Source organism: Eutrigla gurnardus (genome assembly GCF_963514095.1).
Source record: "Eutrigla gurnardus genome assembly, chromosome: 7".
NCBI lineage: Eukaryota > Metazoa > Chordata > Actinopteri > Perciformes > Triglidae > Eutrigla > Eutrigla gurnardus.
The window spans coordinates 22,055,652-22,083,169 of record NC_139921.1 but is presented as its reverse complement, the minus strand read 5'-3'; the positions used below and the strand labels follow the sequence as shown (position 1 = coordinate 22,083,169).

The 27,518-nt window shown below is 43.0% G+C and overlaps 1 protein-coding gene across 4 annotated transcripts in view; it reads left to right on the top strand.

Moving 5' to 3' along the window:
- Positions 1 to 9,393, top strand: part of fermt2 (FERM domain containing kindlin 2) — a 39,631-nt gene extending 30,238 nt beyond the window's left edge. For 2 of the 4 annotated variants that reach the window (XM_084012712.1, XM_084012714.1), the window contains 9 exons: positions 672 to 806; positions 1,370 to 1,419; positions 2,431 to 2,555; positions 2,671 to 2,777; positions 2,865 to 3,083; positions 5,780 to 5,800; positions 6,961 to 7,085; positions 7,196 to 7,337; positions 7,435 to 9,393. In XM_084012712.1, coding sequence (XP_083868838.1) covers positions 672 to 806; positions 1,370 to 1,419; positions 2,431 to 2,555; positions 2,671 to 2,777; positions 2,865 to 3,083; positions 5,780 to 5,800; positions 6,961 to 7,085; positions 7,196 to 7,337; positions 7,435 to 7,608 — 1,098 coding nt within the window. In that variant the 3' untranslated portion in view covers positions 7,609 to 9,393. The remainder of the gene's footprint in view (positions 1 to 671; positions 807 to 1,369; positions 1,420 to 2,430; positions 2,556 to 2,670; positions 2,778 to 2,864; positions 3,084 to 5,779; positions 5,801 to 6,960; positions 7,086 to 7,195; positions 7,338 to 7,434) is intronic. The other 2 variants (XM_084012713.1, XM_084012715.1) reach the window with 1 other exon arrangement.
- The last annotated feature ends 18,125 nt before the right edge of the window (positions 9,394 to 27,518 follow it).

Below are 27,518 nucleotides of genomic sequence, written 5' to 3'. Positions count from 1 at the left end.
ACCGCAAACCACTTAATCTTCTCCTCATCCTGAAACTAGTCTTTTCATCTTCATCTCCGTCAAAGATACAAGTCCTTGTTTCATTACTGATAAACAACGGCGCATACTGGCAGCACTTGCTCACAAAAACGCCAACGTGTCCAAAAAATGGTTTATGAGGCTAGTATCACAGACCAGTTCTCTTTTTTTTATACGATAAAGTTGGAGGGTTTGTGCACCGGTAGCACACACACAATTTTTTATACAAAAACAGCAAAACGATATGAAAGTGTTAGCAGTTGGAGATTGACTTTGCAAGCAATTGTTAGCTGTTCTCTTTTCTTTCTTTCTATTTAACAGTGCTGTGAGGATACGACTTTGAATCTCGTCCACAGCACCACAGACTTTATTTTAAATAGCCTTTGTTCTCCAAAACCACTGGTGGCGTTCACACTGAATGTGTTCATCTAAAAGGAGGATAATAAGAAAAACATTCTTAAATGTCTCTGTATGTTACTATTTCACATGGATGACTGAGAAGTCTAGAAACGTGAGGACAATTTATTTCAGGATTTCGAGTTTGACCGTAGTGGACAGATATTAAATGGCTGGAAATGTATAACACAGCAAATAAAGTGCTCAAAAAGTCATTAGAAAATTGGCCTAACTTGGATGATCTTTCTTTTCCTCAGTACCACATCAACAAGCTGTCAATCATGTCTTCAGACAACCACATGAATAACAGTGAGAAGGAGGTGGATGAGGTGGATGCAGCTCTGTCAGACCTGGAAATTACTCTGGAGGGAGGGAAGACGTCCAACACACTGGTATGAAAAAAAACGCCACTTCTTCACATTCACTACAGGAAATACACCGTACTGAGTTCCAAACTCGGTATGTGAATTGATTTCCCGCAAATGCAGCAGCTTGGCAAGTGTTTGGTTCCTTTATTTCTGTGGCCTTTCATCAGCCGTATTAAACAGGAACCTACATAGACACGGTACAGCGACCCATGGGACGGGAAGTCACAATGAATTTCATTGGAAGTGCTACATTTCACACAGCCTGCATCTGATAAAGGACTGGGGGTGAGAGATATTTGACACTGAAACAAACCTAAAAAAAGGCTGCATGTTACATGGATACTAAATTTATGTCCATTATGACAGCTGCCCAACCTCAAGAACTTGTTAAGTTAATACAGCTTATCAGAGGAAGCCACACTTTGAGGTATTACATAAGAAGTATTACGTACTCTACTCAGCGATGGCATTAAAGCTGTACAAAGTTGAGCCCAAGGTCATTGTTTCGCTTATGTTTAACCATGTTATTGTTTTATATTCAAATTGTCCAGGTTTGTACTAACAATGGGTTTTTCACCTCCTCCTAGGGTGACATCACATCTATTCCTGAGCTAGCAGACTATGTCAAAGTCTTCAAGTAAGTCCACATGCAGACCTGATCCTGCATGGCCACACGCACTTTTACCTGTTATCAAATAGAAAAACATGAACAATGTTGTATTAATGCATGCAAAGTTTGCGAATCTCCAAAAGATGTTGATTGTCTCTAGGGTTGCAAAATTCCGGGAATTTTCGAAAGTGGAAACTTTCCATGGGAATTTATGGGAATTAATGGGAATTAATTTTTATTTATTTCTCGAGATTCGCCGCTCCGCGACGGCATTGCACGGCTTCTTACATAGACAATGAATGGGAATATTCCATTCCATTTTTGTTATGAGTGGGGTTGGGAGTATTGAACCTAACATTCCTGTTTTTGACTTCACCCATGAAACAACTAACTAAAACATGTTCTGTTCTACTTTCAAATAAATCTGTTGAAATATCTGTTGAAAACATTTTGTATGGATGTTTTGTTTATGACTTCTGTTCATATTTATGCTTGGATATAATATATTCCCAGTTACTTCCCCTAAATTCCCATTATTCCCATGGCAAGTTTCCAAATATGGAATATTTCCAAAATTCCCAAGCTTAAGTTCCCGTGGAAATTTACCGTAAACTTTCCGGAAATTTACCGGGAATTTTCCGCCCCTTTGCAACCCTAATTGTCTCCAAGAATCAGGAAATAAAATGTTCAGGCTAAATGAACTGTTGCCTGGTTTGCGATATGCTGCATAGTTTGCCAAAGGACATTTACAGGCTGAGCTTTCAGTTTAGCTTTTCAAAGTGATTACATTTCGACCAAGCATATTTAACCATATCATTTTTTGGCTGTAAGCCTTTGCTGACAGGCAGGAGACCCCTAAAATGTATAAAGCTCTTTAATGGTTTCCATTAATGGTCAAGTCCAATGCTGGATCCTTTTCCAATTCACCTCGCTGACTCTGCTCTCTTTGCACTCACTTATGATCTTCCTTTCCTCTTGACCACTAAACCACCTGAGGTCTGACATGTCTCTCTCTATGTCTCTTTATATATTTTCCAGACCCAAGAAACTGACACTGAAGGGATATAAGCAGTACTGGTGCACATTCAAGGATATCACAATTTCCTGTTACAAGAGTAAAGAGGAGGCACACGGGACACCGGCTCACCAAATGAATCTTAGAGGTGCAAATACGTGAAATGTGGTCATGTCGTGCAAGAATGTTTTGCTTTTCTGTCTAAAGAATGGGTGTGAACTTTGACCTCTTCTTCCGCTCTGCATTTTGGCTTCCATGTGTAGGCTGTGAGGTAACTCCAGATGTCAACATCTCGGGTCAGAAATTCAACATCAAGTTGCTAATCCCTGTGGCCGATGGCATGAATGAGATCTGGCTTCGGTGCGACACGGTAAGTTAGTGCACAATTTATGATCTTTTGCCCTTTTTTTTTTTTTTAACCCGTATTTGATTGTCAGCGTTTGACTTTCTTCTCCAGGAGAAACAGTACGCCCACTGGATGGCTGCGTGTCGCTTGGCCTCCAAAGGGAAGACCATGGCCGACAGCTCCTACAATCTGGAGGTCCAGAACATTCTGTCCTTCCTCAAGATGCAGCACATGAACCCCGACCCTCAGTTCATCGAGCCAATCACCACCGACATCAACCCAGAGTGCCTGGTGTCCCCGCGCTATCTGAAGAAGTACAAGAACAAGCAGGTAAGCCACGCGGGCTGTGTTTCAAACATACATCCTCTAAATGCACTGTAGGCGGTCCACGTGGAAGGTGGAGTTACAAAGAGACTTGACGTACAGAAGGCAACTATCTGCTATGTGTATTTTGTGTTGGGCTGTTTACTTGTTTGATGGGGCGGTTGTGGGGTTAGATGTAGCGGCATCTGATGCTTCCCAGATGGGCGCCTCCTGGCATCAGGCTTGTCTTGCATTGGAATGCAGCCTTTCTCTCCTCCCCCTCCTTTACTTTCCTCCTCCTCTTCCCTTCATTCCTCTCCCCACCCCCCCTCCGTCCGAGGGGAAACCAGGACAGCAGACGTCCAAACCACTCAACACGCTTAACAGTAGAGTTGCTTATGTCAGACTGTAATGGATACGTTCTTTGCTCTCAGCCTTTGCTGCTTGTGGAGAAAACTTGTAGTTGCTCATTTAATCTGGCAATCGAATGTGGTCACCAGCAAACGTCTTGAATTTAAACACTGAAGATCAATTAACTTTCTCGTGAGCGAAAGGAAAACGTACCCAGCAGATTTGCATGTAAGCAACAGGCTGGTGTGTGTGTGTGTGTGTGTGTGTGTGTGTGTGTGTGTGTGTGTGTGTGTGTGTGTGTGTGTGTGTGTGTGTGTGTGTGTGTGTGTGTGTGTGTGTGTGTGTGTGTGTGTGTGTGTGTACATTGGAACAGCTGAGTACACGGCTGCCATGGCTGTGTTGGGGATGGTGGTGACGGGGGGCGTGGGGGTGGGGGGTGCGGGCATTACTCACTCAGTCTGGTTTTGTTTAAGTTGTCGTAGAAAAGTGGAATGTTGCTAGGGGGTTGGAAGGATGTTGGGAGGGTGTTGCTGTATGTGATGACTCAGAAATGGTCTGGGCCTGAAATATACTGGATGTCTGGAGAGAGAGACAGAAAGATGGACACGTTTCCTGTAAATGGGTGTCGGCATTTCTGGATTGTACTCGCGTAACGCAGGAAATGTGTGTATGACAGTTCTACTGAATTCACAGTTGACCACACACTAAATGATGGGACAGCTGTCACAGGTTATTCACTGAACGTCAACTCAGGTCCATAACTGGAGTTCCACATACAGCGCTGCTAAAAATATGAATTGATCCCAAATTACAGAAGTACCAAATAAATAGTTTCAGTTCTTTCTTTCTCATCGTATTACATTGTTGTCGGTAGGACATCCCTTTAATAAAATGAAAGCTATTCACCATTTTAATAGTAAAGCCTGTTCACCAAACCTGGTCATGTTCAAGTGAAGAGTCATGAAGCGAGGGCACTTGATGCATGTTGACCCATTTAGACCAGCCAACCTATGGGTTTAACACGTTATTGGGTATGTTGGTCTGAAAGTGAGCGGTGTCCTGGCTTGTCTAGCTTGTTCCACTAGCATTTGGATCTCTATATACTGTACTTTTCTGTAGAAGTCTTCTTGCATTATTTTTTCCTGGAAAGCTGAATCATGATACTGGTACATCATACTGTTTCCTTATATATTCTACACTATTCAGTTGTTCTAAACAGCGATAATCAATATGAAACAATAAGAATTTATCCTAAAGCTGACCCCTTTTCAACAGACAGTTTTTGTTTTTTAGAATATGGACAGAAAACTCCAGTATCGTGTTTGTTTTTTTAGAAAGACAAATGGATAAAAATCTCTGTGGCACAATCCATTGCCTGGAATAGAGGCCAGCTAGAACAGGGGGCAGGACTTTATAGGAGTATAAGCCCAGCAGGGTGTGTGTCCATCTGGGGCCGTTTGTGTTTCTGCCCCGGCTCCTGTCTCACTCATAATCCCAGTCTGATAGGGGGTATCCCCAGGCACACAACATGAAAGAGTAGTGGCATATGTACAGTATGTGTGTGTGTGTGTGTGTGTGTGTGTGCCTGTACACTCACACACGTGCACTTGTACAGTGGCTGTGGGGCTTCAGGAAATGAGCCGTGCCTGGGAATGCTGCGCGGGAAAACTGTATGGGAAAGGCCTGTTCGCTCTCAGTCAGCTGCGACCCCTCCCCACCTCCCTTAAACTGGACTTCCTGTTGCAAGACTGGCCCGAGGAGACTTCCGTGCTGCGGCTCCCAGTGGATACACACAGAGTTTCTTTAGATAACTCGGACCAGTCTGGTCTCTGGCCAAATCGATAAATTTACACAAAAGCAAACAAGCATTTAAAACGCAATAATGAATTCCTGGAGTATAGCAACATGGCACTCCTACAGCTGGGTGCTTCCTCAATGGGCCGCTTGATCCATACCGCCATCCTGTGGATGAAGGTGGAATTCCAGAGAAAAGCTGTGATTATTTTAATGGCCCATTGTTGTAATGAAATGCACAGTTCCCATGCCTACTTCCTTCATGTGAAACCACACAAATGCTGTGTAAACTTCCTCTCTTAAAAATAACACATTTGAAAATAATCTCTGACTGCTGCTGTACTCTCCCCCTTGTGGTTGAATTCTGCATGACCTCCAGACTCCACTGCCCTTGTCCCCCACTTTATTTCTTTGATTACAATTATGACCTCCTACTTTATTGTTTTGGATCTATCCTCCTGCAACATTGATCTTACTTGCTTGTTCTCTTTGTCCAATCTGTCTTCCTTTTCTCTCTTCTTGTATGCATCTCCTTTATTCCTCTGTGCCCTCCTCCCATCCCCTCCTCCCATCTTCAGCCAGGCTCTATCAGGGACTTGGTAAGTTGAGTTATGTGTCCACTGGGTGCCTTGTTTAAGCTTTAGATACATGTATGTGCATGCTTGTATAGACTCTGAAAGCTGTATGTCTGGGTTGCCTCACCTAACCAAAAGTAGTGCGGCTGTATAACATGACGTAGTGGCTGATAGTCACAGTAGAATAGATAGAATCCTTCTCGTTGGTTTATTTGTGTGTTCGTTTGTTTCTTGTCACTAGCTCTAATGTTTTCAGGGTGCCATTAGACACAATTTTATTGATACATCATTTGGGCGCGTTTAGAACAAATTATGCTACAAAAAACATGATATTAAGTGAAATAAATAGACCATGCGGTGGGTTTTTTCCAATGTTTTTGCCCACTTTAACAGCAGGTATACACCTGTCCATACCCAACGTTCATGCTGAACACCTGTCAAAGCAAAGCATAGGTTTTTAGACTAAGGAAAGCTTTAATGATGTTTTTGACTCATGGGTTTTATTTTACCGTCTATAAAATATTAAAAGCAGAGACTAGAAACTTGCTGAAGGAAAGTGAAGTGATCCATCACAGTAAAGCCCATTTTCTTATTAATTATCAACCACAATGATTCAGTCTAGCACACTTATTTGCTTATTTATTTAGTTTTGTCTTGCACCTTTTTTTACTTTTTCCCCACTGGAGCTCAAGGGTGCATTGCTAATTGGCATCTAACGTGTGGGAGGTTAGCAAAAGTTCACTGTGATGGATTACTTATTACTTACTCTGGATGCCTCGGTTACAGGGCGCTTTCTGTTGAATTTGTTGGTCAAGTCTTGGGCTGCAGCCCTAAAAATGCAGAGTAGGAGATAAAGCATGCATGCACACTGGCACGTTAACCCTAGTCTGGCTCCTCAGGGGCCTCATAGGCTTCTATTCGTTTGTCTGTTTGTTTGTAGCAGTGTGAAGTCGAGTATTACTGTGACAGCTCTCTGTTTATTGGCTGACCCGGTATGTGCTGATGGCTTTTTGGAATTAGCCACGGCTTGTTTACACACTGGGGGTTTGTGGATTTGGGTGATGCAGGTGGTTGAAGTGTGGTGATGGGATGCATTTGTTTACGGAGGGGAGTGTGTTGGTGTCTGTCGAGACTCAAATGGTGGAGGCGTACTCAAAAATGTTTGTGGTTTTTGTATTTGTCAGATTTCAACCCGGATCCTCGAAGCCCATCAAAACGTGGCTCAGATGAGTCTGATCGAGGCCAAGATGCGCTTCATCCAGGCGTGGCAGTCCCTGCCGGAGTTTGGAATGACTCATTTCCTTGCCAAGTAAGCAGATGTGTCTTTACACTCGTATCGCCGGCTCCCTCAGTTGTGCGTGTGCTGACAGGGACTCGCATCGTCACTTGAATGGTGGATTCCCTTCTTCTCCTCCGCAGGTTTCAGGGTGGCAAGAGGGAGGAGCTGATCGGCATCACTTACAACCGCATGATCCGGATGGATGCCGGCACCGGAGACGCCATCAAGACCTGGCGCTTCAGCAACATGAAACAGTGGAACGTCAACTGGGAGATCAAGATGGTGGGGAACCAATTGAATATGGCCAATTTGAATTAAATAAGGTTTTTCCTTCAATATCGCAAAGTTCTGTTTTGACCGCTTCCCTCCGTGCGCTCAGGTGACGGTGGAGTTCGCAGACGAGCCAAGTCTCTCGTTCATCTGCGCCGAGGTGGACTGTAAGGTGGTCCACGAGTTCATCGGCGGCTACATCTTCCTTTCCACGCGTGCCAAGGACCAGAACGAGTCTCTAGATGAGGAGATGTTCTATAAGCTGACCAGCGGCTGGGTCTGATCTGCCCCAAACCACCAGGGGGCCAACGATTGTAGGTCAGGGGCCAGGAGGAGGAGTGGCTTGGGTGGGGTTGGGGGGAGGGTGAAACCACAGTGTATGGGGTTTATTTTATTCTACTATTTCTCAGTCTGTTTAATTGTTTGGAGCTGTGCTGCAGAGTCCAGAACAGCACTAAAATTGCCATGGCTGACACAGTTTTTATGATTTTTTTGTTTTGTTTTTGCCTTGACGTTGACATGGTCTCAACACTAATATTCTGATGAATGCAGTCCAGATGAACTTTTGGACATAAACTCCTGTGGTTGAGCAGAAGCCAAGTTCACCAACGTGAACCAGGAAGTTCCTCCCGCGACCACTTTGCCTCCTCTCCTCCTGGACTGAAGGCCGTCAACTTACGTCCATGACAAACCAATCAAGCACCAGATTTAATCCCAAAGAATCTTTATTTCCCACATCTCTTTACTTATTCTCTCACTGTCCTTCCCCCCCCCCCGCTCTTTCTAGAACTGGACTTAATGAGCTGACATCAAACTGTCATTAAAAGCATCCTAATGCCGCAGATACGTTGAGTTATATCCAATTATTTATCCTAAATAATGGACTTCTTCAAAGAGTCCAATCCAAAGGGCCGTCTATGAAATCCAGAGGCCACTGAACGCAGCACTACATGTCCATCCTGTCCACTCTATGAAGGGTTTGATCTCTTTGAAGTCACACGAAAGCACTTCTACAGTAAACAGTCCTGTTAATGAATAAGCTTGTTGTTAAATGTCCTTTTGCTTTGATGTCTGTTGTCTTTGTTGTTCGGAGCTCCGTGTCGAGTCTCTGATGAATTCTCATTGTGTTAGCAGACAGGTGTGACTTTGAGAGTTTTGTTTTATATTTAATAGACATGCTAATAGTGAGCGTGTCTGGAAACACACTACAGTTGGGTGCACCGGATGAGTCTCATGTGGGTTTGAAAGTCTTTTTCCAAACTGAATTAATGAAAAAATCACCATAAAAAGTCATTAATTCTAGTATATATTCAGTAGATCTTATGTTTCTTGAAAACAAGTTTAAAGAATGACGTGTCCATATGAAATATCTCATCACCTTGTTTTTAAAAGATATTTGAAGCTACTTGACTTTTCAAGATGTCCATTAGTTCTTACTTTAAGCAGTCAGCCCTTGAAGGAAAGGTCTTTTCACATTTAACATTTAGCCAAACATGCTGTTACGACCACAACTCCAACTTGTAAATCTTAACATCTTATTTGATATAGCATTAGCAAAGGTTTGAAACCCCTGATGTCTCATTGCTAAGTGCATGTACACGACGTAACCGGAGGAATCATTACTCCCTTTTACCACCTTTTAACTTTATTGCCATTCTGTCTCTCACACCATATAGTATTATTATTATTATAATATTTTATCATTACACACCAGCAAAGGTCACCACGTTTGAAGAATGAATATGCAACATTATTTTGTTCTTCTGTCCTAAGTATGAAGGATCAGTAAATGAAGTATTATTTTTTGTAACTAATGTAAAAACACAAACGTTTTATAGAAATGTACAGTTTTTTTTCTGCTTTTTTGGGGGGTGGGGGGTGGGAAGTAAGCAAAAAAAGGGGGGGAAGCCATCTGTCAACGTGTATTATTCAGAATTGTGCCTGCTTATGTTGTGTCCTTGCCAAGTTTTCAGATGAAGATAAATATGAATATATATATGAAAAGAACACTAGTCCAAACTCCAGGTTTGATTAAGATATTTGTCGAGTACATATTCTGATTTTTTTTTTTAAATACAAATACATATGCCTTTTCAATGTGTTCTTTGCTCTCGCATAACTGCTTAAATTTTTTCTGCTTTCTCTTCTGTCCATTTGTGGCCCCGAGTTGTGTTTTTAGCTCATCCTTTAGACCGACGGTGATACATTTGATACGCTCAGCGCCTTTTTAAAAAACAAAATTCATCACATATTTGCCTGGTTTTGTCACAACTGAAGTGTGCCATTTAATAATGTCCGTATGAAGGAGACTCACATTGTTCAGACCCTGGAGTTTGAGACAAATCAGCATAAGTGAACAGAGGTAAGAGAAAACCCACGCCTAGTCTGTTTTTATTTTCTCTGATGTTGTTTTTGTTCGCCTCCAGTGTCGGGAGCAGCGGTGCATGTCCCGCTGTTCTGTGTTCTGACTGTAAAAAAATGCATTTATTTTAAAAAATAAAGTAATTTTTATTTAAAAGAGGTGTCTTCTCGCATTTGACTTACGGGGGAAAGGCTGGTGAAGCGTTTTTTTTTTTTTATATTAAATATTAAATTATTATTATTGTTTTTAAGTCATTTCCAGAAATGTGCACTGTGTTTTTCACAAACGGGAGTAAAACGTGCATTTGTTGAGGTTACATTTTCAGCCTCGATACACATTTTGTATGCACAGTATTTTACTTGTGCAAAGAAGGTTTTGCTCATGTCTCCTTCGGGTGTCCATATATATATATATATATACACTTTATTATTAGTTTTTAAAAATGAGTATACAGCTTATTTAACTCAGCTTGTAAATTAATTATCTCATGTACCTCAACTACCGTCCCAGGCACAGGAACACACACTTCCTGCACTGGCTATGTTTCTCCATCAGAGGGCAGTGTCTATCCACCTCGGCGTTCTCCTGCTCCTACACAGTGACAGTTCGCCACGGACCCCTAAAAGCGTCAATGTGTAACTATAGTAACCAGGGTTTTCTCAACGGTTGGATTTAGTGTTCGCGGTCAAATATAAATAATAAATAATAATATAAATAAAATAAAAGTCAACATAGAAGTCGATCGTCTCTATTTACCTATAACTTCTACAATAGAAGTACTTATTGATCATGAAAGAATGTAAAGAACCTGAAATAAAAACACATTTGTATCTTTCAGGACCTTCGCCTCGCTCGCATCCTTACCGTAAAAGCACTACATTAGGAGCAACTGAAATCAAGACGAAGGCTTTACCACGGTTTTGCATATTCCCCCCCCCCCCCCAAATGTATGACTTTACTCTCGGAAAATCTAAGTGTTTTTCCTGGAATATTACTCCGGCTAAATCGTAAACCTGTAGACTTCAACCTTCGTGGCACATTCTTTAAATCTACAAATGTGAATCTGCCCTGCAACTGTTCACATTTCATCTTGTAATTTCATTTTACAGTAGTCTTGCAATCAACCCTAAAGTACTGAATCATTAATAGCTGACGTTGCATTTCAACAGGCCAATGAATTGCAGTCTGCACGAAGATCAGTCCCAGTCCAACATCTAGACAGTCAGTTTGGACAGCAGAAAGCTTTTCAAGCACACAGACTGAGTAGATCCTGTTTTGGATTCCTGGTTGGAACCGAGTGAAGTTCAAAGCTGGTAAAAGTCATTGTTAATGTCACGGGGATCTCTTTCTCTGGGAAAAGTGTTTCTGACATTCCCCCTATTGCCTGCAGTGAACGCAGCGCCATAGATAATGTCAGCCTCGACAGCAGATTGTGCTGATCTGCTGGTTTGCAGCCTCGCAATTTGAAGGAAACTCACTTTTCTCTTCAGACCGGTGAGTTGACCTTGTCGGGATCGATTTTTTGTTATATTCTCTTTTGTCTGTCAGGAGATGATCTTCAAAGTGTATTTCATGGCAGCTGGAGGTTAGAATACTCGCTGCCGAGATGAAAGATGGCGAGGAGATCTTGCGGGCTGTCACCTCTGGTTTATGTCGACGTGTCTTGACAACTATTCTATGGATGGCAAACTTTGTGTAGGCATTCAGTGTCCCCAGAGGATGAATCCTACTGACTTTGATGCTTTTCTGACTGTTCAGCTAGCGCCATCCTGAGAAATATCTGTTTGATTGGCAACACATTTCGTACATTGGTGGTCCCCACATGATGTACCCTAATGAGGACCTTGACTCTAACACTATCTGTTATCGTTGCTATGGTAAACATGTTAGCATGCTCATGTTATGTTTTTAATCAATGCCATAACTCGGCAAAGGAATGTTTTTCCAGCGTAATTGAGAGCCTTGGATATTTGGGTTTGTAAATCAACAACAAATGGTATAAAGATTAATCCCTAAGTAGTCTGATGTGTTTCCAGTGTGTGCGCGCCTCATTAATTCTCCTCATGTGATTTTTTTTCTATAAAGCCAAACCATTTCGGAATCAAACACAGCAGAGCAACACTGTTTCCTCTTTGCAGGAGGAATTAATGTAATACTCGGGGTAATGAAAATTCCTTCGCCTTAAAAGGTGAAAGGTGTGCAAACAATGTAGAATACTTTTTTTTTTTCTCCAGTCCTTTTTTCCCCCCGCAGAATCTTCTAGACACCATGGGACATCACTGCACACAGTTTATTGGCTTTATGGGTTTATAAGCTTGACCTCTTGGATTCATATAATAAAGCATAAAAAAATCCACCCTAAAAAGGGCTTACACATGTTATCCCCATTATCTTGGACAGTTCATGGTAGATATGTTTCCATGGAAGAAAGGCCTGTTCTGGGCTAAACACTGAAACGTGCCAAGACTCTTATCTTGATGTCATCAACAACTACTTTATCTGGAGCTGCTGAACCGCGCTGGAGAAAACATATGTTGGGGTCAGAGCTCTTTTTGGTCCAAAACGATTAAAACATCAAATCTATGCGATCGCAAAATCATGTTCACTTTTTCAAGCAATCTAACATTTGTATTATTGATGATTGGTATTTGTGTCTTCTAAACTGCCAACAGATGTAATGGAGCTTACATCTGGATACCTTGTGGGGATTCTATTTTCGGGGGAGATTTCTTATGAAAGGAAGTTTACACATCGGTCATTGTCCTGAAGTCTTTAGCACTGAGTCACACACCAGAAGTTGTCTCATTTATCGCAGAAAAAAAAGCGTGTCTTAATGGAAACATGGAAACCTTAACCATGAACAGAATTCGCCGGCGCTACATCACATCTGCTGGATGATTGCTGGAAGCCTCAGGTCCTTCACCTTGTTAGTCTTGCCTTGAAGTCGGGGGGGGGGGGGGGGGGGGGGGGGGACCGTCACACGTGCAGTTGCAGAAATTAAAAGCATGTCATTAAAGTCTCAGAGCTGATCCGGAGGGTGTCCTCTCAGCTGATGAGGTCATGTCACATGGCGTTTATAGAGATGAGATGAGCCAGTCGTGAGCCAAGGCGCTTGCATCATCACTTTCTGCGGCACGCAAGATCTTCTTTTTTTTTTTACCGTCATGCATACATACAGTACACAAGTGCACACAGACTTGGCTGCTAAAGCTACAGATGTCGTGTCTTTTTCCGGCTGACGTAACATTTCAAGTTGAATCTTCCTCTCTGGGCTGTATCCTGTGGGAGGCTTTTTCCAAAAAGTAATCCACTTCTCCCCCGGGGACCTTTTTGGCTTTAAGCGTTGTTGCACAAAATGACTTAATTTGCATCGCCTCGCTCACTAAAACCTGTTTTATTTAGTGAATGCAATTTAAAGGGGGACAAAACAGACAATTATCTGATTTCTTTTTTTCGTGGGGGTGGAAGAACCTGTTGTTACCTGCGGCATGATGGGAATGTATGCCTGCTGACTTGTCTGACAAGAAACAGAGGTATCCTGGGAGATATTTCATCAAAATCATAACGCTGTAAAATCAGAAATCTGGCTTATAGGCTCAAATGGGACACTGGGGACGAATATCTCTTCAATAAAAGCATCTATGTCGTATGAACCAGACCTCGGTGTAACATATTGAGATAATTCAGGTGTTCCCCTTGGATTGCTAGTATTAAAAAGGTCATCACCTTCTTGGACCTCATCGGTGCCTTCTCCCTCCTTTTTTTACGACCCATTTTCCTAAATTGTTCTCTGATATCAAGACATAGCATGTGTCCATGTCTCCAAATTATTATCTTGCAGCAGCGCTACGGCTACGACGGCGTCTCCAAGCGTCCTGCTGACAATAAAGAGCAAATTGAACTTGCGACACGAAATTGGATCTTTGGCTCTTTGTGTGACCCAGAGGGCTCTGCTCATTGATCGGCTAAATTAGCAGCAGTGGCAGGCAGATACCGACAAACTGAATGAAACCTTTATCTGAATAAACTAAAAGAACATTATCCAATAGGTGTGCTATGTGTCCCAAGACTTGCAACGCTGTACTTACAGGTGAGGATATGGTGTAGAAGGGACATCAGGGGTCCTACTTCTTCAATATAACGAGCGAGATTCCAACGAGGCTTTCAGGTGCCTGAATCGTTAAGAACGACAGAAGTTACAATACATGCACTCCACACGCCTATCCTTCAACTGTCTCACTGCCACAACGGAGACGGATCTGCTGTTTAATGGTTGTGTGGGTCCATTACAGAGGGTTTTGTCTAAGTGAGCTGCTAAATCTGACTTCCTGGGTGTGTTCTCCTTCTGAAAATCCTGTTTTCCCTCCTGAGTTGAGATGCTGCCCGCGGGCAAAGCGAGATTAAATGTGTCCGGTGTTGGCACGATGCATGATAGCAGGCGAGGGGGGTAGAAGAGAGGACTGACACAAACACATCTCATATCAGAAGTAGAAAATTAGCAATTGCAGTCAACATTTTCTGATGTGATGTTCATACTCTCATACGCTCTCATACTGAATGCAATATGAAGTGAAGAATTCCACCCCTGACACATAAAATTGGAATTTAATTAGTTTTCAAAAAAATCTTGAAATCAAAACTTATTGATCGGAAAAAAAAACGCCTCCATATTAGTAATGCAGAATTCCGAAAAAGGGATTTCTTTTCTCTGTTTTAGAAAGCGACAAAGCAGCGACGGTCGATGTGAGCATGAAAGTCATTACTTGTGGCTGGCTGGGTATTCAGATGATGAAATCTAATTATAGTGGCTGTCTTTGGCAAAAAGAGGATTCCAATAACTGGTCCCCCCCCCCCCCCCCAAAAAAAAGCAAAACTGTCTTCCAATGACATCACCATGAGTGGTTATATGAATAGTTGTTGAGATCATTTTATAGAAGTTGCCGGGGTATTTCTGTTCCAGCGGTGCCTGAACGGTCAAATTTCATAATCTGACAGATCTTCTGGACCAATCAGATGAAACCTGTTGACAACCAATCACTGTAAAAGCCATACAGACATGCCTTAAGATGTGGGAAATAGCCATTGCAAGCAGTTCAGGTAATTTAGAAAAACAGCTTAAAAACACCACAGAGGTCAGCTTCATGACACACCTTCAATTCCTGTGTATTAGAGGCCAAAACGTGCACGACATTCCAGCAGACACAAGCAGGTAGAAATCAATACGCCATCCCAGGGCTAAATATATTTCTCATTTCACACTTACTACACTTAAACATTAGCAAAGTGGCTTGTTCCACTTGACCTGGTTGGATAATGTGAAAGGAGCGTGAGGAGGAGAGCAGCCGAGAGCGCTCACACACACACACACACACACACACACACACACACACACACACACACACACACACACACACACACTTGACAAGTGAGACCTAAACAAGAGGCTTCACATAAACACATACCTCTGAATGTGGCGAGTTCGGAACGTACAATCTTAAATGAAAGCAAGCGTCACACACTTTTTGTTGAAGCATCGTGGTCACGACGACCTCGACCACAATGAGATGCACTTTTGGGCTCATGCAGCTCTGTAACCAGTGTGTCTGATGTGTGTGTTTCATGTCTCACACTGTGAAGAGTAAACAACGGGCCACATGAATTCAGTGTTTGATGAGTGCGGCAGTGAGACGGAGAAATAAAAAAAAAAAAAAGAGAGAGAGGACGAGCCTAATGAGAGATGAGAGTGCGTTGGGGAGTGTGCGGCAGCCATCTGGCCGTGTGGGGAGATGAGAGGCAGCCGGTGGTCGGAGCAAAGGGGTCCCTCGCACCGCTCCATCCCTCCATCGTCAGATCTCCGTGTTTACCCTGTTCACCCCGGGGACTGAGGCACCTCGTTCTCCCTAATCCAGCCGGCATGCACAGCTCCTCGTCTAACGTCACGGGCCTAGAAGGATGTTTATGTTTTCCAGGGTTTTGGGGAGGACGGAGAGAGAGAGAGAAAGGGGGAATCACTGCCAGGTAGAGCTCTGGCTGTGGCTTCTGCCTCCATGTTGGAGAGCTTTAGACGGGGGGGGAAATAAAGTACCGATAGTAATGGAGGAGCGGGAAGGCTGAGGATTCCTTGGCAGTCCATCATCACGAGCTTGTTATGTCGATGAAACCCACACAAGCAAGATTCAAAAATGAGTGCTGCCAAATACTTACATACATAATCAGAAGGAAAAGTGATGTAGAAATCATCTATTATATGATATAGATATCAGAGTTTGGAATAGGCCATCCTGGATTTGAAATGTGTATTAAATGAGGCATGCAGTGGGGCAGTGGAGCATAAAATAAAACATAACTTAGGTTTGACTATGACTACATGAGCGATGAAACCCTGCAACGAGATTTGAGGGGAATGTAGGCACGGAAAAACCAGTGAAACCCAGCTGCTCCAGAAAATGACTCATGAAAGACTAAACAAAAAAACTCCTGATAAATTCCACGAGTGCGCTCGACACACAATGTGAATACTGTATGAGATAATCTCAGCAAATTCACCGGAATAGCTGCGGCCGGTTACTCTTCCACCGCCAGATTCCAGTCCTGCAACTCATCACGGAAACTTGGAGCCACGTGAGCCAAAAAAAAACAAAACCTGAAAGACGTTTCAGTCTCTGCGGTGTGTCATGCGTCCAGATGCTAACCTCAGCTTTGAATTGAGCAATGAGGCTTTCAACACGTTTGTTGGGCAATCATTCTCCAGATTGCTATCGAGACTGGTAGTGCCATACGGGTTAAAAACCTTGACTTGGTTCCAATGTTTTGCCTCTTTCATCAGTCTTTCCCTGGAGAGACCCAGCTGCCTGAATTCCCAAACTCACCAACAGGAAACAGCTAATGACCTTTCAACTCTCTCGGCTTGTGTGGTTGCATGTGTGTGTGCATTAACCCCCCCTTTTGGTCTATTTTCCCTTCAACCAGGAAAAAGTGACTCATTACAGTGAAAGCGTTCGCTCATGTGGGGGACCGCAGAGCCACGGTTCAGGATTTCTTCAGTGTCATGGTCTAGAGAGCCTCCAGAAGCCATGGCAGCAAAAACACTCCACATCCAGAGCCACGCTCAACAGAAGAGGCTGTGTGTAAATCAAAGTGGATCGCCTGAAGGTATAAGTGTAAAAAAAAAAAAAAAAAGGAATGGTCTCAGAAGGCTCGGCAAACATTTTTCAATTCCAAATTCTTGAAATGAACCGTTTCCACATGCTCTACCAGATGGCTGAGCAGCTTGCTTGTAGTGTGGAATCACAAAGCCAGACAAACTGTAACCTGATCCAGGGGAAGCTTCAAGGCCCGGAGGCATGAAGAACTTTCATATCGGATTATTGAGGTGATTTCGTTTTTTTGTCGGCTGCATATGTCAGGGGGGGTGATTCATCTTTAGGGAGCTTTCATTTCTGCTTTTCACAAGTGGAAAACTGAACACCCACTTGCTAATGAATCCGTCTTTTGTGCTTTAACGACACCTTACGAGGACTTTGGTGTTGCAGCAGCACCGGCATGCATCGCCAGACAAAACTGTGCCTGAAGAGTTCGGGAGGAAATCAAAAACATTCATATTTAATTACCGGACTGCCGTACATAAGCCACAAGTGGATTTGTTTATCCTTCATCGTGCGTTTAATATCACGGCAATCCGAATTGACCAGAGGACATCTGCTACAGTACAACCGGTCCTCTGCTTATCATAACAAATGTTGCTGGCTTAAATGCTCATCCTTTCCCCCCCTCTGCAACATGTTAATGATCAGCTGCGGGGACCCAGAGGCAAAGAAACAGAAGCACATAAAAGTTGAACTTGTCTCAGACGAGGCAGCATCGTCCAAATGTGTCCAAAAAAACGATGACAGAGCTTCTAAAATAAGTCAAATCTACCACGAGAGGAATTAGAGCGGGGGGGACTTGGACGACTTGCAACCAGCTAAGCAAAACATGCAGCTCAAGGGCCTCTGTGTGTGTGTGTGTGTGTGTGTGTGTGTGTGTGTGTTTGTGTGTGTGTGTGTGTGAATTCCCAGGGAACAAATATCCGTTGGCATGGCTGTAGACACAAAAAAGGTTGTAGTAAGCTGCTCACACGTCCCACACATTCAGCCGTGAGCTATTGGAAAATGCTCCACTATGTTGTACGTCTGCCTAACCAAGCGATCCAAAGCTCCTTTTTTTTGTTTTGTTTTGTTATGGTGACCTCTGGGAATGCCTGAGCAATCTTCCCGTTCCCACTCTACCTTGGCAGTGCTATTACAGTATATCCATATAAGGGCTTAAGTGACTGTTGTGCAAGGCTACCTCATCAGGTAGTATACCTGGTTCCTTCTATAGTATCCCCTGAAGGACTCTGTGTCTTTGTTGCTAAGTAGTAGGACGTGTCTAAACAAGCAATTCAAAAGAAGAACAACTTTTAGTTGATGGGTGATCTTTGGGAATGTCCCTTAGATATATTAAAGGTTTCAGTCACAGACTATAATAAAAAATACATCCAAAATATTAGCTTACCATAGAAACTCAAAGTGTTGATCAACACATATTCTTTAATAATATAATGGGAAGGAGGCTCTTTAAGTTTTGAGAAAACTTTATTATAGTCAACAAAACATCCAGACATGTTATCTACTGCGTGGCTATTTTCTTCTTCGTCTCTTTCTACTTTATTTTTTTTATTTTTTTTTGTCTCTTTCTACTTTAAAGAGACTCCCAGAAGTGCATGTTACGTAGGAGTGTGACACTGTACGTGATTGGCGGGGAGGGAGAGCGCGCGCGCGCGTGTATGTGTGTGTGTCTGGGAACCTGCTACTGGTTTCCCATCCAAAACACGCGCGCGCACACAGCCGCAGGCAGACAGACGGTCTCGTAGGCAGAAACGGCAGCAGGGAAAAACAAAACTCTCCTCTCCCGCCGCTTCCAAAAGCAGCAGCTGTCGCAGAAGTGAGACCGACGCGATGTTTGAGACGACGCGCTACCGTTTAGTCTGACGGCGCGGCTCGCTAACGACACGGAAAAGAGACTCCTGGAAGTGAGGTTGAACTGTGACAGGCAGCCGAGGGGATTTGAGGAGCGCCGCACGTGGACGCCACCGCTGAAACACCGTCGGTAAGTCACGTTAACTTCCGTTTTTAGACAATTCAATACAAGCGTTAGTAGTTTTCCTTGTGGGGGGAAAGTTTAATTGATGTGCCGCCTGGCGATCACAAGCCCTTCGACCACTTGATGGCTGGAATCGGAACAAGTGCAAGCGCGCGAGCTCATTATTTTTGTTGTTGTTGCACGCGCTTGTGTTGTACCGTGAAACTCTTTGCTTTTTCAGCTTTTTTTTTGTGAACTCTTCGTTGTTTTATAGACGTTTTTCTACTTGGTGTTGACGCGTTGTTGCATATGTTTTTGACATTATGAAGTTTATTTGCGTAATTGGTTTTATGTTCTGCATTTTTTTTGAGGGAGTTCTGGTGTTGACGGACATAAACCGCGTCTTCCTGTTGATGACTTTATGAAGTGAGGCTATGTTGACGGTATGCTGTCTGAAAGCGTCCAATATATGTAAGCAGAACAAGTGAAAAGGCTGTCAGCCCCAGACAAGTGGATTTTGGGTGTAGTCCACCTTGAATAGATGAGTATCATGGTTTTGTTGAAGCGTCATAGAAATCTGAAGATGGTGGTTTTGTGCTGGTGTGAATGAGCCAAAGTGTTAAGGACATCATTTCAGATGCTGGAGAATCTACTCTAATGTAACATTGAAAGTGTGTTTTTATTGGTGCAAATTACAATAATACCTGCATATGTTCTCAGGTGAACCCTTTGCATTCCTGAAATGTCATCGTTTTATTTGGAAACATCCTTGTTTTGGATGGATGAGGTGGTCAATAATATTTGAATAACACTAACTTTGAAGAAATGAGCCTTGAATCTTCACAGTGACCACTTGTGAAGTCTTGTCTTGTTTCTGTTACATTTTCTTTCATTTACTTTATTATCTTTAAGGCTCCAAAACTGCTTGGGCTTGCTCTTCGCTAACTCCGGAGATAGAAAAAAAAAAAGCCCAATTACCACATGTCTCCACCACTGTATCTCTGTGACAGGTTGGGACCTAGAGGGACGTTTGCTTCACATTAGTTGCGAGGCTCCTAATTCTACCCCTGTGCCTCCAAGTTGCATTAACCACCCCAGTTATATTCAAATATTACTCATTCCTATGCAAGACTTTAGGGCTTTATCTGGCATGCCATAAAATATAAATCATACCTTTCCCCCATACTTCACTGTTCAATTATAGTCAGCGTAATGTGTTGAGCTGGCTCCCTCCCCTGCGTGTGTCCACCACCTCGGCTCGTTCTGTTTCCAAAGAGGACAGATATCCTTGAAGTCAGACATAAAGACAAAGAGCCTCGCTTCTTTAGTGGAACAAAAACCTGTCTGTGATTCTGACAAAAATGACACGAACATCCAAAGTCCCTGAGGAATCTGAATCCCTGATGTTTCCCTCCCTGCACACTGTGATCATAAGCATCACCTCTGTGTTGCAAAGTATATCTCTCCACATCTATCATTTTGGCTATGTGCACTGACACAGTACTGTTGCTTTTATCTTAGGCTCATGCAAACAAATTCTACATTGGCTTTAGTATTGTGACTGCCTCGAGCCATTGCCTCAGTATAATCATTGTGCTAATGATCCCTGCAGTCACGTTTGAGACATCTATAAGTGCTCTATGTTTGCTTTTCTCTGCTGTTTACCTACCACTCTTCTGTTCCTACCAAATGTTTTATGGCCATAAGGTGCTGGACTAAAAGGAATGAGCTGATTTGGGTGCAAGGCAGGTCGTGCATTGATTCATGGTTAAGCTATTTGTTTCTCTGGCACTATATAACCGTCACTATCAGCTGAAGAAAATGAATAGACTCTCCCATATCTTTCTTTTTTGAGGGAAACAAGTAAGGTCATATTCAACCTGCTGCTTTGATGGAGAACCTTTTTTCATAACACGAAATAGTCAACAGCAGGATGTGCTATATCTATTGTGTACATGCACCTTTTGTCCCGCAGTTTACAATGCACATTGTTTTTCACATAATGTGAAGACCAAAGGGGGAGGATGGGAAAAAAGGAATGAAAATGAAATTATGAGAAATGTAATGTTTTTGATGATCTTTTCCTCCCCCATGCTCCTCCTTGAAAGCGGTCCCCGCTCTGAGAGCTTTTCAAACAGACTGTTGCAACGCTCCCTCGAGAATAAAGTGGTCTGGCAAAGTTACAGTAGTAGCATCTCTCATAATAGCCAGTTATGGGCGCGTCCATGGCTTTCCCCATTCATTATCTGAGCATCAGTTTGATCTCTTTGCTGAGCACAGACTTTTAAACTGCGCAAAGCCTACAATCTCTTTAGTCATTTTAACTAAACAACCTTTTTTTCCTGGAATTTGTTGTCCTGCCAATAAGCTTGGGCAGGTTTAAACATTTTCAAACCGGTCTGATACTAAGCCAAAGACCGGACCGAACCGGTTATACCATCCTTTCCCACTAGGCGTCACACTTGCCGTAGCAGCCCCTCCTGAGTGATACATTCGTTTTTTTACGCAGAAGATTGCGCCATAATCACGGAAAGCAGAGTCAAAAATATGCCGCGATCGTACTGTTTAAAAATAACTTTGCTTTGTGGCGTCTGTTTTTTACGAAACTTTGAAGAACCAGAGAGACGGATACATCGCCGCAGGCCGCGTGACGTATTCAATGAGCGTCGGGATTCCGATTCGCCCGTGTATTCAAAACAACTATGGAAGGTGAACTTTTGTTCGTCTTGCATATTTTCACGACTCTTCAACGGCAAGCAAAGTTGCTGAGCATCATATACGTGTCGCTGCATACAACGGGGTCTCATACGAGCAACTACCAGCGGGGTGGCTGCACTTTATGCACCGGCCGACCATCTGACACTCGGCTCCGTTAGTCTGTTTATAAATAAACACATTATTTTAATCACTTCATTATTGCTGCTTATAACTAATGAAAGACACATTGGATTTAGTGCTGTGACGCCGACGGCACAGATCACTGATGTTTTTAATTTTCCATGTCACGAGGAGAAATGCCGGTTCAACCGGTTTGCATATATTAAACCGGTTTAACCTTGTACAGCGAACCGGACCGGTGAAACTGGAAATCGGCCAAACTCTACTTTCCAACACAGTAAACGGTGTGACTCAGTCAAGAACATATTCTTCACTGGGATTTGGTTGTGAGGAACTCCAAAACCAAACAAGAACACAAGGACTGGTTTTCACCTGAGTGTGCTCAGCTCAAGCGTGAGGAGACAGCACAGTGTCAACAAAGGAAACGGATGCTGAATTTGGAGAACACGGTTGACTTGCAGCACTGCATTTCATTTCTGTCGGGGGAGTTTGAAATAAGATAGAATAACATTGTTTAGCATTAAAGTTTCCTCTCCTTCCGCCTTGTGTACTTGTTTTCATGCCCGGTCTTTTCATACTAAAACAGATTTGACTAAATCAAGCATATTTGAAGATTTCTGGAAGCCTGAGATGGTAATGTTAATGAGCTTTGCTGACTGGCATGCACACTGAGTTGCTTCTGACTGAGGGATTTGTATCGTAGATCTCCAAACTTGGACGGCTAAATCAGGCCTTATGTCTTACCCAGCTTGAATAAGATTTCTTACTGTGCACTTTGTACAAGGTTATTTCAGACAACAAAATCTATGACTTAATATTTCACAATTCAGCCTCAACGTCGAGCTACCCCAGAGAAAGAGCTTTTTAGATTCCCCAAGTGCACTTTTGGAGTATGCATTGTAGAACTCCTGCAAAAATTATGACTTTTATGTCTTATGAAATACCGGAGAGAGTTTTTCCTCAACATTTCCTGGAATCCTCCAACATGATGCTTGTAAGTGACCTGTCACTGAAATGTTTTTACGGATGTCAAGGCTGAGTTTTGTCGAGCGATGCTGCTGGATTAGGTTTCAATACACCACAGGCTGGCAGTGACACCCGAAAAACAGCTGGGTAGACGGTGTAATCTCTCAATCATTTTATGGGAGGTAACACTCACCATCTGTTCACTTGGCGATGTTGGATAGCATACGTTCAATATGACAATTACATCACTCTCTAAAGATGTAATCTATGAAGATGTGCGCACCATGGGAGGTTTTTTTTTTCTGTAAACCTGAGGCCTCGCACAGAGCCGTGAATCAACATGGAAGATGTGCATGAGAAGCTGCCGATGAGGCAGAGTGTTTTATTTCTTTTGTGCGGTGTGGAACGAAAGAAACTTTGTTTCTGAAAGTTTCCAAAGGCAGTCAAATGTGAGTGGGAGGAGTAGAAACAGGGGACGAATTGCTCCTGGAGGAGAATTATTTTATCTGTTTCAGTTTGTCATCTTGCCAGATATAAAACTTTCTTTTGTGCATCATATTATATTATTCAGCGAAGGTTTAGTCGACACTCCATCTGCAACTGACCTCTCTAACATTGCATTCCCTCTTGTTTTCTGCTGTTGGTACGTAATTCCATGTCACGTTGCTGTTTGTGTGTGGCATTCTGACTTCCCTGTGAGTTATTCAAAGAACTACAGTTTGTAGGCTGTGGAAGATTTAGAGACTACAGTAGCCAATGGACCCCCCCCCCCCCCCCCCCCCGAACGAAGAAAAAACAGCACTTGGCAAACTGTTTTCTTGATTTCAGCAGCTGCCGAAATCTCCACTTAAATCAATTGATTGCACATCGCTTTGTGTGGTAAAGAATGTGAGTGGATGGCACCGAAAGGGTACTTCATGGTGCGCCCAGATGTACCTCGTATGCTCAAGTTCACTCAAGCAGCTGTTAGAAAAGTAGAAGAAATATAATAGGAATGTTAATGACAGCTGTTAAACCAATGATCTGTTAATCTTTACAAATCAAGACTCTGTGGTCTAACAATGGCCGTTGGTGCTGGTGCTTTTTATAGTGTCATATCGAAACAAAAGATATGCTCATGACTCAAAGTCAATTCATTTCAAGGTCCCAACCCAACGTCACGTTTATTGGCCCATTCCGCCTTTACGGCAGTGTTTTGAGGATGTGTGCACATTACAAGCCTCTCTCAAGACTTTCAATCCTGTGTGCAATGCGGCCTCCAGAGGCTTCCTGTGTGAGTATATAAAATAAACAAAACATTTTTCTTTTATAATAGTCACTCCCCAAAAGCAAATGTATGCTATTTTTGTTTGTAATGTGCTCTAAAATGCTTGCATATATAGTGAAGCGTTCTCATAGTTAAAGCTCAAAGAAAAAGTCATGTTTTATTTGAGACTTTGATAAGTTATAATATCCATTCAGTGGTGGGTGTTAGAAACGTCTGCCTCCCACGCCCTTGTCCTTACTTTAACCTCAAAGTAAATGTGATTCTGCTCCCAGTCTCATGGTTGTAGTTAAACTTATTTATCCTCTCAAAGATAGAAGCTCACACACACGCGTACAAAAAAAAAAATGTCACTGTCTGTTTCTGTTGTTGTTCCATCTGCCTAGCTCACAAATCACATGTGCTCCGTTTCTAATGACTCACTGTCTAAATAATTCTCTCGCCAGCTGCCAGCATTTTAATTTTATGACTCGAAGAGTAAATAAACTTGGTAATTCTTCCCTGGATGGATTGTTACGCCTGTGCCAGCCGCAGGTTTGGCTTTGAGTTTTTATACGGCTCCAAAGGAAATGAAAGGCACGCCTTGAATTCAGTGTGACGAGGCCCGTATCGTTCCCTCTGCTTCTACAGCTCCTGCTACAGTGGCAGGTCCCCGTGGGCTTGTGAGCAGCAGTCTGGAGGGCAGGACTGTGTCGATGCTTGAAGAAGTGGCTGTGCAGCTAACTCCAAAGACCCTCACTCCAACGAGGTCCCGGGAGATCTGTGAGCACTGACTCAACAGATTTCACATTAGCACGCTGGGCAAGGGGGGAGCAAGAGAGCAGGGCTGCTCCTTTTGACTGCTTGCCAATGCACAGCCACACTTAATGAAGTGTTTTTGAAAGGGGTTCTGCTTGGGAATGGGGTGATAAGCAGCCGTAAAATATATGTACGTCGTTTTCACCGTGCACAGCAGCTCCTTGGCTCCCTCCAGTACATCTACTCAGCCCTGCATTGTTAGCGTTGCATAACACTGCCCAAAGTCCAACCGTAAGCTACGCATTGTAGCTGGCTACATTTCACTGCCTGCCTAGAGGCTCCTGTCTGCCTCCTCCTCCTCTTCCTCCTCATTTTCTTCCTCGCATCCCCCATCCCCTTCTTCCCGTCATGCTCCAGTGGACCACCTGAGGGGGTATATGCGCTCCCCTTCGCCTGGTGACAGCTTGCAGGGAGATGTGGGCAGCCTTCCTTCTCAGCTGGAGGAACTGGGAGAAGAGGGAGAGATGTTACGGATTAGGGCTTCCACAGAGAGGAACTCCGCTGGGCTGATTTGTTCTAGAGAGCAACAAGACGAGTGGCTTTTCATCGTAAATCTTCTGGTTCTGTTTTCTTCATTGTGTCATCCAGTAAATCAGAAGGGAGGAGCACATTAAAGGAAAATACCAAAGGGAATGAGGGGTAGAGGATTTGTGGCAGTTTCTGTGCATATGTAAATAAGTATGAATACAGATGTGTATGGTATTATGTAGGTTAGTTGATGCATGATATAATAACGGATGTCACAATTGTCTAATTTACCCGTCAACAGAATTACTATGAAATCCCAATCCACATCAGTCTCTTCAACTGATGATGTAAATGCTTGATACATTCAGAGCTGAGCTCAATGTTTTTTCATTGAAACACAGGATCTCATTATCAAGAGATACCTTGTCAAAACAACAGGGCTCTTTTGGCATGAACATGTGATCAGAGGACATGATGTCTGTCTTTTGAGGGCTGTACTGTTTGGGCACTTTGAGGTTTGCCGTTTTTAATCATAGCTCGGTACAACATGCACGCTGCAGCTCAAAGCACAGTTTTTACATGCAGCTTGGTTCACGGAAAAGGCCCCGATCGAAGGAGCTCCTATTTACAAAGGGTTGCTGCAAAACAAATTTATGCTTGTGACCACGAGTGTGGTGTTTTTTGGAGGAAAGTTCAGGTCTTTTTCCTCACCAAAATGTTCGGTTGTTGGACATCCTTTAAATTCCAAAGGCATATTCATTAGCCTCTCCAATTACTTTCCAATAAAACCTTGGCCCGGAGTTTTGTTTACTGTGGAGCCTTGCATGGCTGAAAGAGAACAAGGAAGGTAGATAGATTTCAGTCGTCTTCAAAGAGACAGCACACTAGGGCTGAACGATTTTGGGAAAAGATCTAATTGCGATTTTTCTGACAGATATTTCGATTTGATTCACGATTTCCTTCAAATCAAGCTTCAGTGCAATATTCACAATGTACAGTAACATTAAAACATTGAATGCTATTACTCTAATGCAAGGACTAAAGTTAAAAATTGCTTCCAAATGAATTTATTAACAAGAAACATGTATGTTCATTCTTTAAAGTCCTTGACCAATGGCAGTTATTACAAATGAACTAAAAGAGCCATCTTTGACTGTCTTAAAATGTGCAAAAATCCTTAACTGTAATAATTTAATTGTAAATCAAATACAAAAACTGTTATTGAAATAAAATGACCCTTCTAAAAAACATGTCAGACATTAAAATAGGTGGGTCATTCATTTATGGCTTACCACTTTTTCTTTACACTCCGCGTATAGCTGTGGGACGGCAACCTGTTAGAAGTGGGTGCGGGAGGGAATCGTATATCTGTCCAGCGTGCGGAGGAGGTTTTTAAATCCGTCTTTCTGGTGTCTTCCGCTGCTCTTATCGTACGGAGTTACACTGGCAAAAGATGCTGTAATTGTAGTCTGTTTGCTACAGTGGGCCTGATCATCATAGTCACCGGACTTTTTACCGGACTTTTCACCGGACTTTTTCGTCATGCACGCGTCATGCAAATGTCTGTGGTGATTTTTCAAGTGCCGGTGTTGTGCCGTAATCAGCGCCCCTGCCGTGAAATGCACCCTCTCGCGGGAGATTATATCACCGGTATATATTGGTTGTGTTTCCGCTGGATGTTTTGCACAGTACCCGTTTCTGGTGCAGGTCTGCAGCCTCAAACCCGAAATACTCCCAAATGACGGACGTGCTGTTTTTCTTGGCGATTAAATCCCCTAACTCCGCTTCTGGTCCAGTTGAAGTAATTTCTGACTAATTACAAATACGGAGCAGGTTAATACTGATTGGTTAGCGTGACCTGTTCACGAGTAGTCTGATTGGTGAGCTTGGCAGGATGGTCGGGAGACGGCATGTGTAAAATAGTTGACAACAGATCCTGGGTGAGTCAGGAGCGCTGCAAAAACCGCAGCTTTGGCGATCACATGATCGCGTTGTCTGAAATCGCAATTTCGGTCAGAAAACGATAAATCGTTCAGCCCTACAGCACACTGCCTTTTTATAGTCTACAAATACATGAACATCTGTACACTTTAATGCAGCATAATACACTTTTTTAGTACACTTTACCTTTTTGTGTAACATGTTACATTCTTGTGACTGCCAGTAAAATGACAATTGCACTCCTTTTTGTTGACCAATTCAGTATGAAACCACCACTAAATCCCATATAGTTGACGCTCTACAATAATTGGACAATGAAAGCGTCATGAAAGTACTACTCGGTGCAGGACTTTTTATCAGAAGGCATTATACTGTATCCTTGGCATTGTGTCTAAAGCGTTTATGTTCCTCTGCTGTTGAAGTGTTTCTTCTGGCCTGACGTCATCCTACTCCA